Source organism: Podarcis liolepis (assembly GCF_965112155.1).
Source record: "Podarcis liolepis genome assembly, chromosome: 8".
Classification (NCBI taxonomy): Eukaryota; Metazoa; Chordata; class Lepidosauria; order Squamata; family Lacertidae; genus Podarcis; species Podarcis liolepis.
The window spans coordinates 79,412,937-79,426,632 of record NC_139560.1 but is presented as its reverse complement, the minus strand read 5'-3'; the positions used below and the strand labels follow the sequence as shown (position 1 = coordinate 79,426,632).

The window sequence follows — 13,696 nt, the reverse complement described above, 5'->3', positions numbered from 1 at the left end:
AAAATGGAATAGTGTAATATGAAGGAAGTTATGCCAGAGTAAATTGTGCATTTTAACAACGTGCAGTGCAACTGCTATTATTTCTTCAATATTTGCCCTTGCCTATTCTATACATATGCTCTATCTATTAAGGAAACAGTTTTTGGATCTGTTGGTTTTCTCCAGGTTTATGGTTATCATTACTCTTAAATATAGACATAAGATGAATCAGATCCAAAATAGAATTTTCATTCTGGGTGACCCACCTGAAATCACTGTGACCTTCTGTTTTATCTTCTGTCATCAATCATGAGCTACAACAGCAACATTTCACAACTGATAGACAGGTAAATCATGCTTGAGCGTGCTAGAGAGAGAGAGATGGTAAACCCTAATGCATTAAGATCCAAGTTGCATAGAAAAATTCTCTCACTGAGTAGGCTGAAAGTCGCAGATTGGAAAGCAGTTAAAATGTGGTTTTAATATATGTCTGAGGAAATGAGTGAAACAGCTTATGGCATCTGTAGAATGTCCTGTTGGTTCTTTTTAATCTGAGGTTATTTAACAGCAGTCCAGTCTGTCTATGAATATTAGTGTATACGTGTTCATTTGTGCTCTGCATATTACTCTGGCTTAATTTATCCATTCCATAGGATTAGAAATTCTGTATAACTAAAAATGCACATAGATCTATACCAACACTAGCTGGCTTGTCTTAAGATGCCCCTGTTTGCTTTCTGTTTTCTAGTTCCTAGGTCACAGCTGCTGCCTAGACCCAACTATTGTCACTATTTTGCCAACCATCCATATAGTTCCATATTATTACAGCTTATTGTGTTTATTTATGGTTTTCATCCTCTCCTGTAATTTCTATTTCTGTCTGATAGATGCTCATGATGGAATTTCTCTTGCTACAAAATCATAGCAGCTTTCTGGGAAGAAATCTCAAATTGCCTTAACTTTTGCATGCCCTCTTAAGGAAAGAATTGTATGTTGCAGAAGTGCTTCAAAAAATATCTCCTTTGTGGCATGTTAATGGAGAAGCTGGCTTCAGCATCATATCTGCAGTCTCTATTTCCCCCTTCCTCTTGTTATTTTTTATCCTATCAGTGTGAGAGGAAGGGTAATGCTAGATTCCTTTTCTTTTCTGTTTCCCTACTGTAGCAGCAGAAGCCCAACATCAAGCAATGTCATGTAAACTACTTTCATGAAAGGTCAACTAAGATGGAGGTGTCACTCATGCATGGTCTACCAGTATATAGAGATATGGATATTTGCTAAAGTCCTCATTATCCACTAATGTGTGTTTAATTTGCAAAGCGAGAGTGCATACTCAGAATTGTCTTAACATTTAATTAATCAGCATTAAGTGATCTTGCATATGCACTTTGGTTTGCTTAAGAGCATAAGAAGGCTCCATCTAGTCAAGCATTCTTTGTAAGTTTCTCAGCTACCCACAGACCCTGGCTAAAAAGAAAGAAAAAAACCTTACAGGAAAACGCATTCTAAAGCTCGTAATGGAAAATCACATTGAGGAAGGATCAAACTCTACAGCGTCATCTGGTGTCGCATGTTTATAACGCAGTTAGAACGATATAGTCGCCTGAATGTAGCTGAGCAACCTATTATTATTTTATTTAATAGTACCCTAATACAAGATTTCTCCAAGCAGCTTACACAAAACACACACATTAAAACCATACCCTCTCTCCCCAAACACAAACCTACCAGAAACCTGCAGCAAAAATGATTACAGTGGTACCTCGGGATGCAAACAGGATCCATTCCGGAGCCCCGTTCGCATCCTGAACGGAACATAAGACGTGACGGCGCATCTGCGCATGCGTGGATCGCGTTTTGCGGCTTCCACGCATGATGCCATTTTGAGTGTCTGCACCTGCGCAAGCATCGAAACCCGAAAGTAACACACTCAGTTATTTCCGGGTTGCCGCGGAGCGCAACCCAAAAGCGCTCAACCTGAAGCACATTCAACCTGAGGTATGACTGTATCATAATCCGTTGAAAGCCTGGGGGAAGAAAAACACCCAAAGGATGCTAATGTTGGGGCAGGGCAAGTGTTGCTGCAGAAAGCAATCTGTAGATGGGTATGGGCCACAACAGAAAAGGCCTTCTCTCTTGTCATCAGCCCCCAAACCTCTGTCAAGGGAGGATCTCGAAGAAGGGTCCCAGATGATCAACAAGAGTCTATGTTATGGTCAGACAAGGCATTCCGTTCAATAGATGGACCATGGACTGACTTCTGCCTACTCCCAAACTAAGGAATCTTTTCTGGGAAAGGGAGAACATGTAGAAGAAAATAGAGGTTCTGGGCTGCCCAGACTACAAGACTCCCCTCTTGGCCTTGCTGACGAGGTCCAAAGGAAAGCAGAGCAATACATTTGGCACCAGCTTCGCTGCAGGAGTTGCCGGAAAGAGGCGTATAAGCAACCAACCATCTTAGGGACTCCACTCTGGATTTCTGTAGCGTTTATTCCTTAGCCTTTGCTTCTACTAAAGTCATCCCGCAAAGCAGCGAAGGTTTAGGATCAGAGGTTTTCATCTCCTAGATGGGCTGCCTTCCCAGGTTGACAAGCCCCCTCTGCCCCTCACTTCCCTCTATAGCATGTGCAGAAACCACCTTCTTGATCGTTGGACCCACTATTGGTCTCATCCACTCAATCCTCCGGAGCCTCTACTGACATGCAGTTCTTTGTTTCTGCCACCTATTGCCCCTATTGTAGTTTAATATATAAACCACGTAACGATTTAATGTGTTATAATAGGAGCAAAAGCATGTTAAAAGTGTAACTGATACCAGACTCTGACAAATGTTAGCAGATACGGGTTACATACGCTTCAGGTTACATATGCTTCAGGTTACAGACTCTGCTAACCCAGAAATATTACCTCAGGTTAAGAACTTTGCTTCAGGATGAGAACTGAAATCGTGCTCCGGTGGCGCGGCAGCAGCGGGAGTTCTCATTAGCTAAAGTGGTGCTTCAGGTTAAGAACAGTTTCCGGTTAAGAACGGACCTCCGGAACGAATTAAGTACTTAACCCGAGGTACCACTGTATTAGATTCTAGCTTACATACCCCTTTTATACAGAAAGTACATGTGAAAATGTGTAGCTGCTTCTCACACATTATATAGGCTCACTCCCAAGTCCAGGATCAAAGCATCATACAACTAGTTCATGCTGCAAAGAACTTTGGGCATCATTCTCTAAGCGAGTATGATAAGCCACTTTCATACAACTTATGGTCCACCAGTGCGGGTTAAGTCAAGAGTGCATGCCTCAGGATAACATAAGGCTCAGGACACACTTGAAAGTGAGGTGGGTTTCAGAAACGGTTTGTTTCTGAGAGTCTGTTGCTGAAAAGCAGGCAAGTCAAACATCCCTCTCAGTATGCCTGTAGTAGCTCTTTGCATCATGGCCTAAATTTTTAAAGATTATCTTACCTAAGCTCAGGGAGAGAGGGTTTTTTTTTAAAAAAATCACTTCTTGATTTCATAGTGAAAAGTGAGTTCCTCTTCTATAATTTTGCACCCTGGAGCAAGTTATTATGTGTCTTGGCCAATCTGAGTTGTCGTCCCCACCCCACCCCCACCCCCACCCCTATATTTAGGACCAGAGCATGAACTGTATTGCATTGGGAATTTTTTGGCTTTAACATAGTAATGTGTTAAAGTAACACCACCACCACACAAAAAAGGGCTGAGCCTTCCATATGGAGAATACAGCAAATCCAGAAAGGAAATCAGAAAGTTTTCTTCAGAATGAATCTAAAAGAAATAAAGAAGCAAAGGAACAGAAGTATGTGTATTTGTATTCCTCTGTCAGTCTATGAAACATTCTAAAGAGCACTTTTATTTTTCAAACAGCCTCTTGGATTCAAAGCAAATGATGGTTTTGTGAAGTTTTCTGCTGTGCCACCCTCCTGAGACTTGGCTTTTTTATATGCCGGATAACAACGAATTGAGCCATAGAAACCCTACTTCAGCTTCAAGGATTTCACCCTTAACTTCTTTGAAAGGTTTTAGCCTGCTAGTGATGTTTTGAAGGCTAAATTTCCCTAATATTTACAGTGCGGGAGTCCTGGTGACACCATGAACTCTAAAAGCTCTCTCTTCTCTTCCCTTGACTCTCTTCATAATTTTAATATTACAGCAGCCCATTTTACATGGCGCATTGATACTTTTGTTTTTGAACCTTGTTTAAACAGGGCACCATCAGCAGTTTAGATTTCTGTTGTGCGGATTCATATGCTGCCAGCCCAAAGAGGGCTGGAGACTGCTAACCCATTTCATGAAGGATTCAGGAATGCATAGCCCTTCCAGAGGTTTCCCTTCAGGGTTTTGTTTTTTAAATGAAACCTCTTACCTGTTACCTCCAGCTGCCAGCCTTGCATAGGAGACTTGGGTTGTTCCATTGTACACAGCTGGTGTATTTTATCTGCCCACGTTTCTGGCTAGTGAAATTAGGATAACCTATGGTTATATAACTGAAAGTGAGCCTATAGTACAAAACACGGTGGCAGTTGTATGATGTCCCATTAAATGCTTCCCCATCCTTACATTAAAAGGTGATTTGCAGCTGTGTAATTTTTTGGTCGTACCTTGGTTGTCAAACACCTTGGAATTCAGACGTTTTGGCTCCTGAACACCGCAAACCTGGAAGTGATTGTTACAGTTTGTGAACTATTTTTGGAAGCCGAGTGTCCGACGGGGCTTCTGCGGCTTCCGATTGGCTGCAGGTGCTTCCTGCAGCCAATCAGAAGCTGAGATTTGGTTTTTGAACATTTTGGAAGTCGAACGGACTTCCAGAACGGATTCCGTTCGACTTCCAAGGTACAACTGTTTGTTTTATGTCTTGAAAAGCATCCCAAAACCACATGGTGAAGGGCCAAATATAATCCCATAAATCAATAAATTAAATCAAATAATTTTCTGGGTGGAACACCGTCGATTGAGCTTCCATGTTTCCAGAGGATTTGGTTCACACATTCTGATGAGTCATCAAATGTTAAATTACTGTGATGCACCGCATGTGTATGAATCATCTTTGAGAAATGCAAATTGATTCTCAACGAGCCCATTATGCATAAAGGTATTTACATCTCCCAATATATTTCCTCCCCGTTGTGATCTACTCCTCCTCTTATTTTCCGTGCTGGGCTGGAGAAATGGGAACCACGACCTAGTTAAATTAAGAGAAAATAAGAGGTTGAGCAAACTTTGTTGCTTCTGTCACCTTTGCTTTCCCCAGTAGTTTCCTACGGATGTTAAAAAGTGTGTATAAAGCAGGCATCCATTCATTATTTACCACATTGGTATCTCCACTGTTTAGTCTAAGCATTGAATTTTATTGAAGGAACGATCATCATAATTAACAATTATATACAGTTTTAGAGGGTAAAAAGTGCTTCACATATATTATTATCTCAGTAATTCTTAGTGCATACAGGAGGCAGGTAAATCTACCCAGCATTCTAGATGGCAGCTGAAACTAAAGGGTGGTGGTTTTCCTGACGCCATCTATTGAGTGCCCAGTTCTTAACCTGGGACTCAAGTCTCCTGGCCACTCTGCTGCATTAGACATCCTTTCACTGCAGTCCTTATTTTTAATAGCTTCCATGCCTGATAATGTTTCACTTTACACCCTTTAGCGATACCATTCCTTTAGGACATTTTAATGGTTTTCTGCTGGACAGGGATGCACCTGTCCTAGCTGCATCACTTAGAATATACCCCAAAGAGCAGAATATACCCCATCATCTCTGTGATGCAGCCTCATGTCATTGTGGTGAGCATCCTTCTGGGCCAACAGCAATTTGGCAAAGATGAGAAAGTGCCCGTGTGGCCATTTGAGTCCATACCACAGGGAAGCAACTTCCTTACTCTTTGACTGCATATGAAGGAGAGCTCAAGGTCTGCTTTACCTGAAGAAGATTGTCAGATAATAATTCCAGTTACTTGTTGCCAATAAGATTTCTATTCATAGTTCTTCCGTGTAACTTAGGCTAATCATAACAATAACTATTATTATTAAAGGTAAAGGGACCCCTGACCATTAGGTCCAGTTGTGACCGACTCTGGGGTTGCGGCGCTCATCTCGCTTTATTGGCCGAGGGAGCCGGCGTATAGCTTCCGGGTCATGTGGCCAGCATGACTAAGCCGCTTCTGGCGAACCAGAGCAGCGCACGGAAACGCCGTTTACTTTCCCGCCGGAGTGGTACCTATTTCTCTACTTGCACTTTGACGTGCTTTCGAACTGCTAGGTTGGCAGGAGCAGGGACCGAGCAACAGGAGCTCACCCCGTCACAGGGATTCGAACCGCCGACCTTCTGATCAGCAAGTCCTAGGCTCTGTGGTTTAACCCAGTTACTTGTTGCCAATAAAATTTCTATTCATAGTTCTTCCATGTAACTTAGGCTAATCATAACAATAACTATTATTATTATTATTAATTTATTTATACCCTACCTTTTTACCAGATGGGTCTCAGGGTGTATTCGTCGACTTCTGCTAATCGGTAGTACAGGTGCTTATGCTCCAAAAACCTCTAGTGCAGTGCACTGACATTATATTGCAATTTGACCTGCCCCCCCCCCCCAGCCTTCAGAGGTGAGGCAGGGGGCAATTGGAGAAAGGGCCGACCCAGTGATAGTGCCCCACTTTGGGACACTCTCCCGCAGACAGATCCTAGTGCTGGATTAAAAACTTTTTATTTCTCCAGAATTTTATTTCCTTTTGATGTACCAATTAGTGCTTACACTTCCTTTGTTCGTGACAATTTAAAAAATAATTTTCAATGCTTTAATTTTACCAGCGTTGTAGTTGGGTTGCTTTTACGATTGTGTGCTGCTTTGAGATGAATTTTAGTTGGAAAGTGACGAATGTGGAGTGTATGTTAAAGATAAAAGGTATATAATGGGATTCCGACGGAACATCAGGAAGAACTTTCTGACAGTAAGAGATGTTTGATAGTGGAATGGTCTCCTTCCGGAGATTGGGGACTCTCCTTCCTTGGAGGTTTTTAAGCAGAGGTTGGATGGCCATCTGTCATGGATGCTTTAGTTGAGATCCCTGCATTGAGAGGGGTTGGACTTGATGACTCATCCCTTATTATTCCAACTCTATGATTCTGATTCTATGACTCTATATTCAGTTCAGTATTCTTCTCTTCTGTAATTGCCATAACTAGTGATATTTCGCCTTTTCTCTCTCGTCTTTCCAGTGGGATGGCGTAGGTCCTCTCCCCGACTGTGCAGAACCACCAAAAGGAATTCAGATGCTGTGGTATCCATCCATAGTCAAACCCTACCTCACACTTCTCTCTGAGTGCTCAAATCCAGATACGTTGGAAGGGGCAGCTGGCGCACTACAAAATCTGGCCGCAGGTAGTTGGAAGGTATGAACCCTATGTCTCTACTTAGTCAAATTCTTAAGAAACCTACCACAGGTACATTGAGTCAGTATATGAAAGATGGGTGCAAAACCAGGAATCCTTGTTGTTAAAAGGTTTTTTTAAAAAAGAAACGCTCACTGTCAATAATAAGAATAATAATTTTTTATTTATATCCCGCCCTCCCCAGCCGAAGCCGGGCTCAGGGCGGCTAACAACCATGTAGTAATGCTCCAGCCACTCACCAGCTCCCTCCCTGTCCTGCAATCCAGCGGGAGCAGGAACGATGGCTGGCAACATATACAGTGGTGCCCCGCAAGACGAATGCCTCGCAAGACGGAAAACCCGCTAGACGAAAGGGTTTTCCGTTTTGGAGGTGCTTCGCAAAACAAAATTCCTATGGGCTTGCTTCGCAAGACGAAAATGTCTTGCGAGTTCCTGCGGGGTTTTTTCCCTCCCCCCCCCTTTTTCCCAAGCCGCTAAGCCGCTTAACAGCTGATCCGCTAAGCCGCTTATCAGCTGATCTGCTAAGCCGCTTATCAGCTGATCCGCTAAGCCGCTTAACAGCTGATCCGCTAAGCCGCTTATCAGCTGATCTGCTAAGCCGCTGACCCGCTAAGCCGCTAACAGCACTAATCCGCTAAGCCGCTAATGGGCTTGCTTCACAAGACGAAAAAACCACAAGACGAAGAGACTCGCGGAACGGATTCTTTTCGTCTTGCGAGGCACCACTGTACTTTTTTGCAGGACAAAACAAATCAAAAAGGCAGTTGCTGCCACCACTCCCTTGTATCAGGGCACCAGAAGGTTATTCTTCCTAGTTACCGGTTGCCCCACCCTGCAAGTTGCTTCCACAAAATGCAGGCAGAAATTCAACAGATTCAGTAGGCGGCTAAGTAGTCAGGCTCTGGATTCAGGCTTTCCCCCAGAATGGCACACAGGACAACAAGAAAGTTCTCTTTTTAAAATTTATTTAAAAAACAAGATTAAACATACTTAAATGTAGGCACATCTCTTATACGTTTCAAACAGAAAAAATAAGAACATTATGTGCTCTTATGGTGTTTCCTGCTTGGCAGGGGGTTGGACTCGATGGCCCTTGTGGTCTCTTCCAACTCTATGATTCTATGATTCTATGAGTATTGATAGCTAATGTACTTACAAAATGAGAACAAAGGCAGGTTAGAATGGTTCTAAAGTCCTCAGTTGAATCCGCATCTCAAAGACAGTAGAAATCTTCATCACAAAGAAACGAGCAAGACGACTGTCAGCATGGTGGCAAACAGAAGGACATAAAGGCAAACAAGTGATGTGTTTGGCTCCAAGATCTGACTATCTGAACTCTATGCCTCTACATCAAGGGTCAGCAACCTTTCTCAGCCATGGGCCAGTCCACTGTCCCTCAGACCATGTGGTGGGCCGGACTATATTTTGGAGAAAAAAATTGAACAAATTCCCATGCCCCACAAATAACCCAGACATGCATTTTAAATAAAAGCACACATTCTACTTGTGTAAAAACACACTGATTTCCAGACCATCTGCGGGCCGGACTTAGAAGGCAATTGGGCCGGATCCGGCCCCCAGGCCTTAGGTTGCCTACCCCTGCTCTACATTAATGGTTAGAAAACAGGCGCTGGTCAAAATGATTTCCCCCCTTAATTTGCTCTGCTCCCATGTTTGAGTTGAACAAAGCAGTCTGGTTGCAGGGATATCCAGTACCACTTGGCACTCATTAACATCCTTCCTGACAACTTTAGCAAAAGACCAAGGATAAATGGGAATACATAGGATACGGGGCCCCTTATCTGAGGTTAGAGAACAACACGAAGCTGCTCCATTGACGTACTGTGAGACAAGGATTGATTCTGCAGAAAATCCTTCCTTGGAACTTAATTAGGTACTGTAACACTGACGTGATTTAATACGTTTGTTTCCATATTATGCCAACATGTTTTATTTATGCTACGAAGCCGTTAATTCAGTGTAGTAATCTATATGGACCAGGTAGTAGAGGACATGATTTATCCTGCCAGAGCTAGCTAAAAATAACCCATATATCAATAAGATGCATGGTTTGTCATGTCCAAGGTAAGCATGTTTGACCAAACAATCACTCTTTGAAATGGGAGGTCAGCAAACAAAATTGGTACAGCTGAGCAGTGAATGAAATAATCTGCTTACCTAGAAAACTTGTATAGAATAAACAGTGGCTCTCTAAGCTTCTTCATTCTACCCTGTCAATTTGCCTCAAATGTGTTTGACCCTGGAGGGAGACTGTTTCCAAGAGAAAAGAAAAGTGCCTAATCCACCTTGTATATCCTTTGCTTAAGCAAAGTCATTTAGTCTGCTGCTTGCCCACTGGTGGTGCCTTTTTATAATGTGGAAAATATTTATTCACAAAAACCTGACTACAAATAGAGCTTCCTTCACACTTATCAGCAAATGCCCTCTCAATAACATCACTTTTTTGGGTGATATACAGCAAATAGTATGCTTGTGAAAATACCCAAGCACACACACACACACACACACACACACACACATTACAGTGGTGCCCCGCAAGACGAATGCCTCGCAAGACAAAAAACTCGCTAGACGAAAGGGTTTTCCGTTTTTGGGTTGCTTCGCTAGATGAATTTCCCTATGGGCTTGCTCTGCAAGACGAAAACGTCTTGCGCTTTTTTTAAAAAGCCGCTTGAAGAGGCGCAGTTGCGGCGGACCGTGCTTCGCAAGACGAAAAACATCGCAAGACGAAAAGACTCGCGGAACGAATTCTTTTCGTCTTGCGAGGCACCACTGTACTGCTGTGAGTTATTGTGTGTGCCAGACACCTATAACCCTAACAAGTATTAAAAGCAACTCAAGCCAAGCTAACTTCTTGATGAGGTAATCACCTGGGTGAGGGGGTCATAAAGAGAACAAAGGAAAGGGGGCTCTGTGCCAGATGGCAAATGGGTGGGGCCTCTCCCCCATGTTTTAGATAGTTAGAAGGACAAAGGCTGAGTTTGATGTGAACCCCTCCTTCATAGGCTCAGGTTGTATATACAGTGGTACCTCGGGTTATGTACTTAATTCGTTCCGGAGGTCCATTCTTAACCTGAAACTGTTCTTAACCTGAAGCACCACTTTAGCTAATGGAGCCTCCCGCTGCCACCGCACAATTTCTGTTCTCATCCTGAAGCAAAGTTCTTAACCTGAAGCACTATTTCTGGGTTAGCGGAGTCTGTAACCTGAAGCGTATGTAACCCAAGGTACCACTGTATGTATGTAAATAGGCCATATGTCATAAAGACACCAATGTCCACTGTGCTTCATTCCCCAAAGCAAACATGAACCCTAGGTAAGCACCTGGGACCCCTGAAATTTTGCATCTGCTGGGAGTTTGGTGTGCAACAATACTGTAGGCTAAAGCAATCTCTCAAAGGCCAAAACAAATCCTGCAGTGTTTCCGAAGAGATCACAGATGAGACGTTGGGAGTCTCTTTCAGGGAGAAGATTCTAGAATTACCAGATAGCTAACAAAAAAACCTCGCAACTTTCCTGTGTCATCTCATCAGGGGTGCTAGCAAGATTTTCTGAGCTCTGTACGCTTTATCAGAATTGGGCCTTCTACCCTACCCACAAAAGATAGCACAAATTTGTGTAAAATTTATATTCCATGCTTTATATGCAGATGCATTCATATTCATGTCCTCTTTTGCAGAAGGGCTGGGTCCCCGATATAGATAGAAATGAACTTAATAATAATACTACTACTAATAATAATAATAATAATATCAGGGACCACAGAATGACAGAGAGGTTAGGCTGGCCTCCACCAGAGCCAGGGCTTTTTTGGCTGTGGCTCTGATCTGGTGGAACGCTCTGCCACAAGAGACTAGGGCCCTGCGGGACTTGACATCTTTCCGCAGGGCTTGCAAGACAGAGCTGTTCCACCAAGCCTTTGGCCAGGGCACAGCCTGACTCCCTCCTTTGGCAATCTTCCCAGAACTCTAGCCCAATGGTTGCCATCAATTTGATTTGAATTAATTTTATAATTAAATGATTTTAGAATGTTGTATTATTTTATTGTTGTTAGCCACCCTGAGCCCGGCTTCGGCTGGGGAGGGCAGGATATAAATAAAAAAATATTATTATTATTATAGCTGATACTTTGCCTATCATGGTATTTCCATTTTATATCATACTTAACCTGCTGAATTTCTGCCCGCTGCAGCTGTTAATAACACAAATGTCCACCCTCCCCAAGTGCCATTCCTAAGCTATGCAAAGAATCTGAGTTTCATGAGCTTGTTACTGTGACCCAAAAAAAGAGAATTCCACAGCAGAAAATTTGTAACAGTAAAGTTTAATTTGAAACTCCAAAATGATGTACCTATGCTCTTACAAAAGACAGCAATATATTTCTGCTATTTGCATCCATATGATAATATATTTCTCATTTTGTACTGTTTACGGAGAATGGGGAGGAGTGTTGCAAGGGGGCAGGAGAAGCCCCCAAAGACAATTTAGTGGTTGCAAATAGCTGATGGAGTAGAGGTTATAACTCGCTTCCCTCCCCTTCTCAGAACGGATCCCTCTTTAAGTTGCTGCTGTTTCCCATGCTGTGGATGTAGTTTGCAGTTGCCCACCTTAGATTCTCAGGCTAATTCCTCCAAAGGATAAAGCCTTAGAAACTGAGGTTTTATGATATCAGTTAAAAACTAAGGGGTATCGTTATGTTGCAGTCTTTTCCTCTTTAATTACCTTGACTCTTCTAAGAAGGGACAGTTCCAATGAAGAGGGGGCATATCGTGATGAGCTGCGATTCTACAGAGCAGTGTCTGCTAGTTATGCCCCACAAATTCCATTATCTATAAATAGTCTCATAGAATTTAATGCAACTTCCATGCATGCCTTTGACAATTTAGCAGCCACTGGAAGCAAAAGAAATGGATTTTGCTTTCTGCCTTACCTATCTATGAATTGGAGCAAGCTGTTCCCATAGGAATTGCCTTCCTTTTCATGCTGAGCAATTACTTGAACGCTGATGTCAGACTGATTTATGGAGTAACTGGATGATTAAGTATATTGGCAAGCCATCTAATTTTAAAAGGCGCAAAAGACCCTCTTTTGTCTTTTCCCATTTTTATGGTGTCTTTTTTTTTAAAAAAAAAATTATCCTTCAGTAGATTTGTGGAAGCTTATTGACCTGCAATCTAGAAATGCAAGGATGTTTCTCAATGGCTTTAGGCAAACTGAAAAAATAATCAGGACACACAAGAGTGAATCTATTTCTCAATTCTTGGGGAAGGATGAAGAAGCTGTCTTTCAGCATCTCAGCCTGAATGTGTCCCCGCAATGCGGACTGCTCAAGATAATTGCTTGCAAATATATCCTAATTGACAGGTTAGGTACCCAGAGATACCTCACATGATTAATAAAGGTGCCTGTATGGTTCAGGTCTTGAAGGCATGAATAAGATTATAGCCTCAATCACAATGACAGCTTGTAGATTCTCTCTGTAGCTTCTCTCCAGGGGGCTAAAGAACTGTTGCTCAATCTGGGGGAAACTTGGGACAGAATTGTTGTTTTACACATTTTGGCCAGTCTTTCGGCTTCACCTGCTTTGGGCAGCAGACCTCCATGCCTTGTCACATACTGCTTTTTAAACTCATGTCACTTTCAAAACTCATTTGTCATACAGAATGGAGCCTGCTGTCTGAGAAAACACAAACACAACATCCATTAGTTGTGTGGTTCTTTTGGATCATGGGGTTTGTGTCACAGGTTTCCTACAGAGCTACAATTTCCAGAGTGATTTAACAAACATTCCCTCTTCCTAGGGAACAATTGAGAGTTGTGGGGACAATAGGTCGGGGGGGGGACTAGGTTATATAATATAATAATAGTATTTATGTAGCACTTTTCCTAAGTGGTTCAAACACTTTGCTTATATAAGTCATTCTTACAGCCAGCCTGAAACATAGACCAATATTATTATCATCCTTAAATCCTGGTTTAGGATGAGAATTCTGGTTAGCATTAATCAGTGCCAAAATAATACTTAATGTGGGAGACAATTGAGAAGCATACAATCTCATTGCCCAGTCCAAAGCTTTAGCCATGGATAAGTGATCAGAGGCACATCAACAGTGGGTTGTTTTTTTGGGGGGTGCCCTTTCTGAGTTTATTGAAATATAAAAAATAATACATATAAACCATGCCAGAAAAATCACTGGAGCAGGGCAGAAAACAAAGTTTGTTGAACAAGAGACAGTTGCTACACAGGAATACAACATGGCAACCAAATTTTCCAAAATAGCGT

At 42.4% G+C, this 13,696-nt stretch overlaps 1 protein-coding gene and 1 long non-coding RNA gene across 10 annotated transcripts in view; one reads left to right on the top strand and one right to left on the bottom strand.

Annotated features, from left to right (window-relative positions):
• LOC310714390 overlaps positions 1-13,696 on the bottom strand; it is a 106,026-nt gene that overhangs the window by 12,493 nt on the left and 79,837 nt on the right. The gene's annotated exons all lie outside the window — the stretch shown is intronic.
• CTNND2 (catenin delta 2) overlaps positions 1-13,696 on the top strand; it is a 220,212-nt gene that overhangs the window by 148,020 nt on the left and 58,496 nt on the right. For all 6 annotated transcript variants that reach the window (XM_083519176.1, XM_083519175.1, XM_083519172.1 and 3 more), the window contains one exon: positions 7,219-7,392. In XM_083519176.1, coding sequence (XP_083375302.1) covers positions 7,219-7,392 — 174 coding nt within the window. The remainder of the gene's footprint in view (positions 1-7,218; positions 7,393-13,696) is intronic.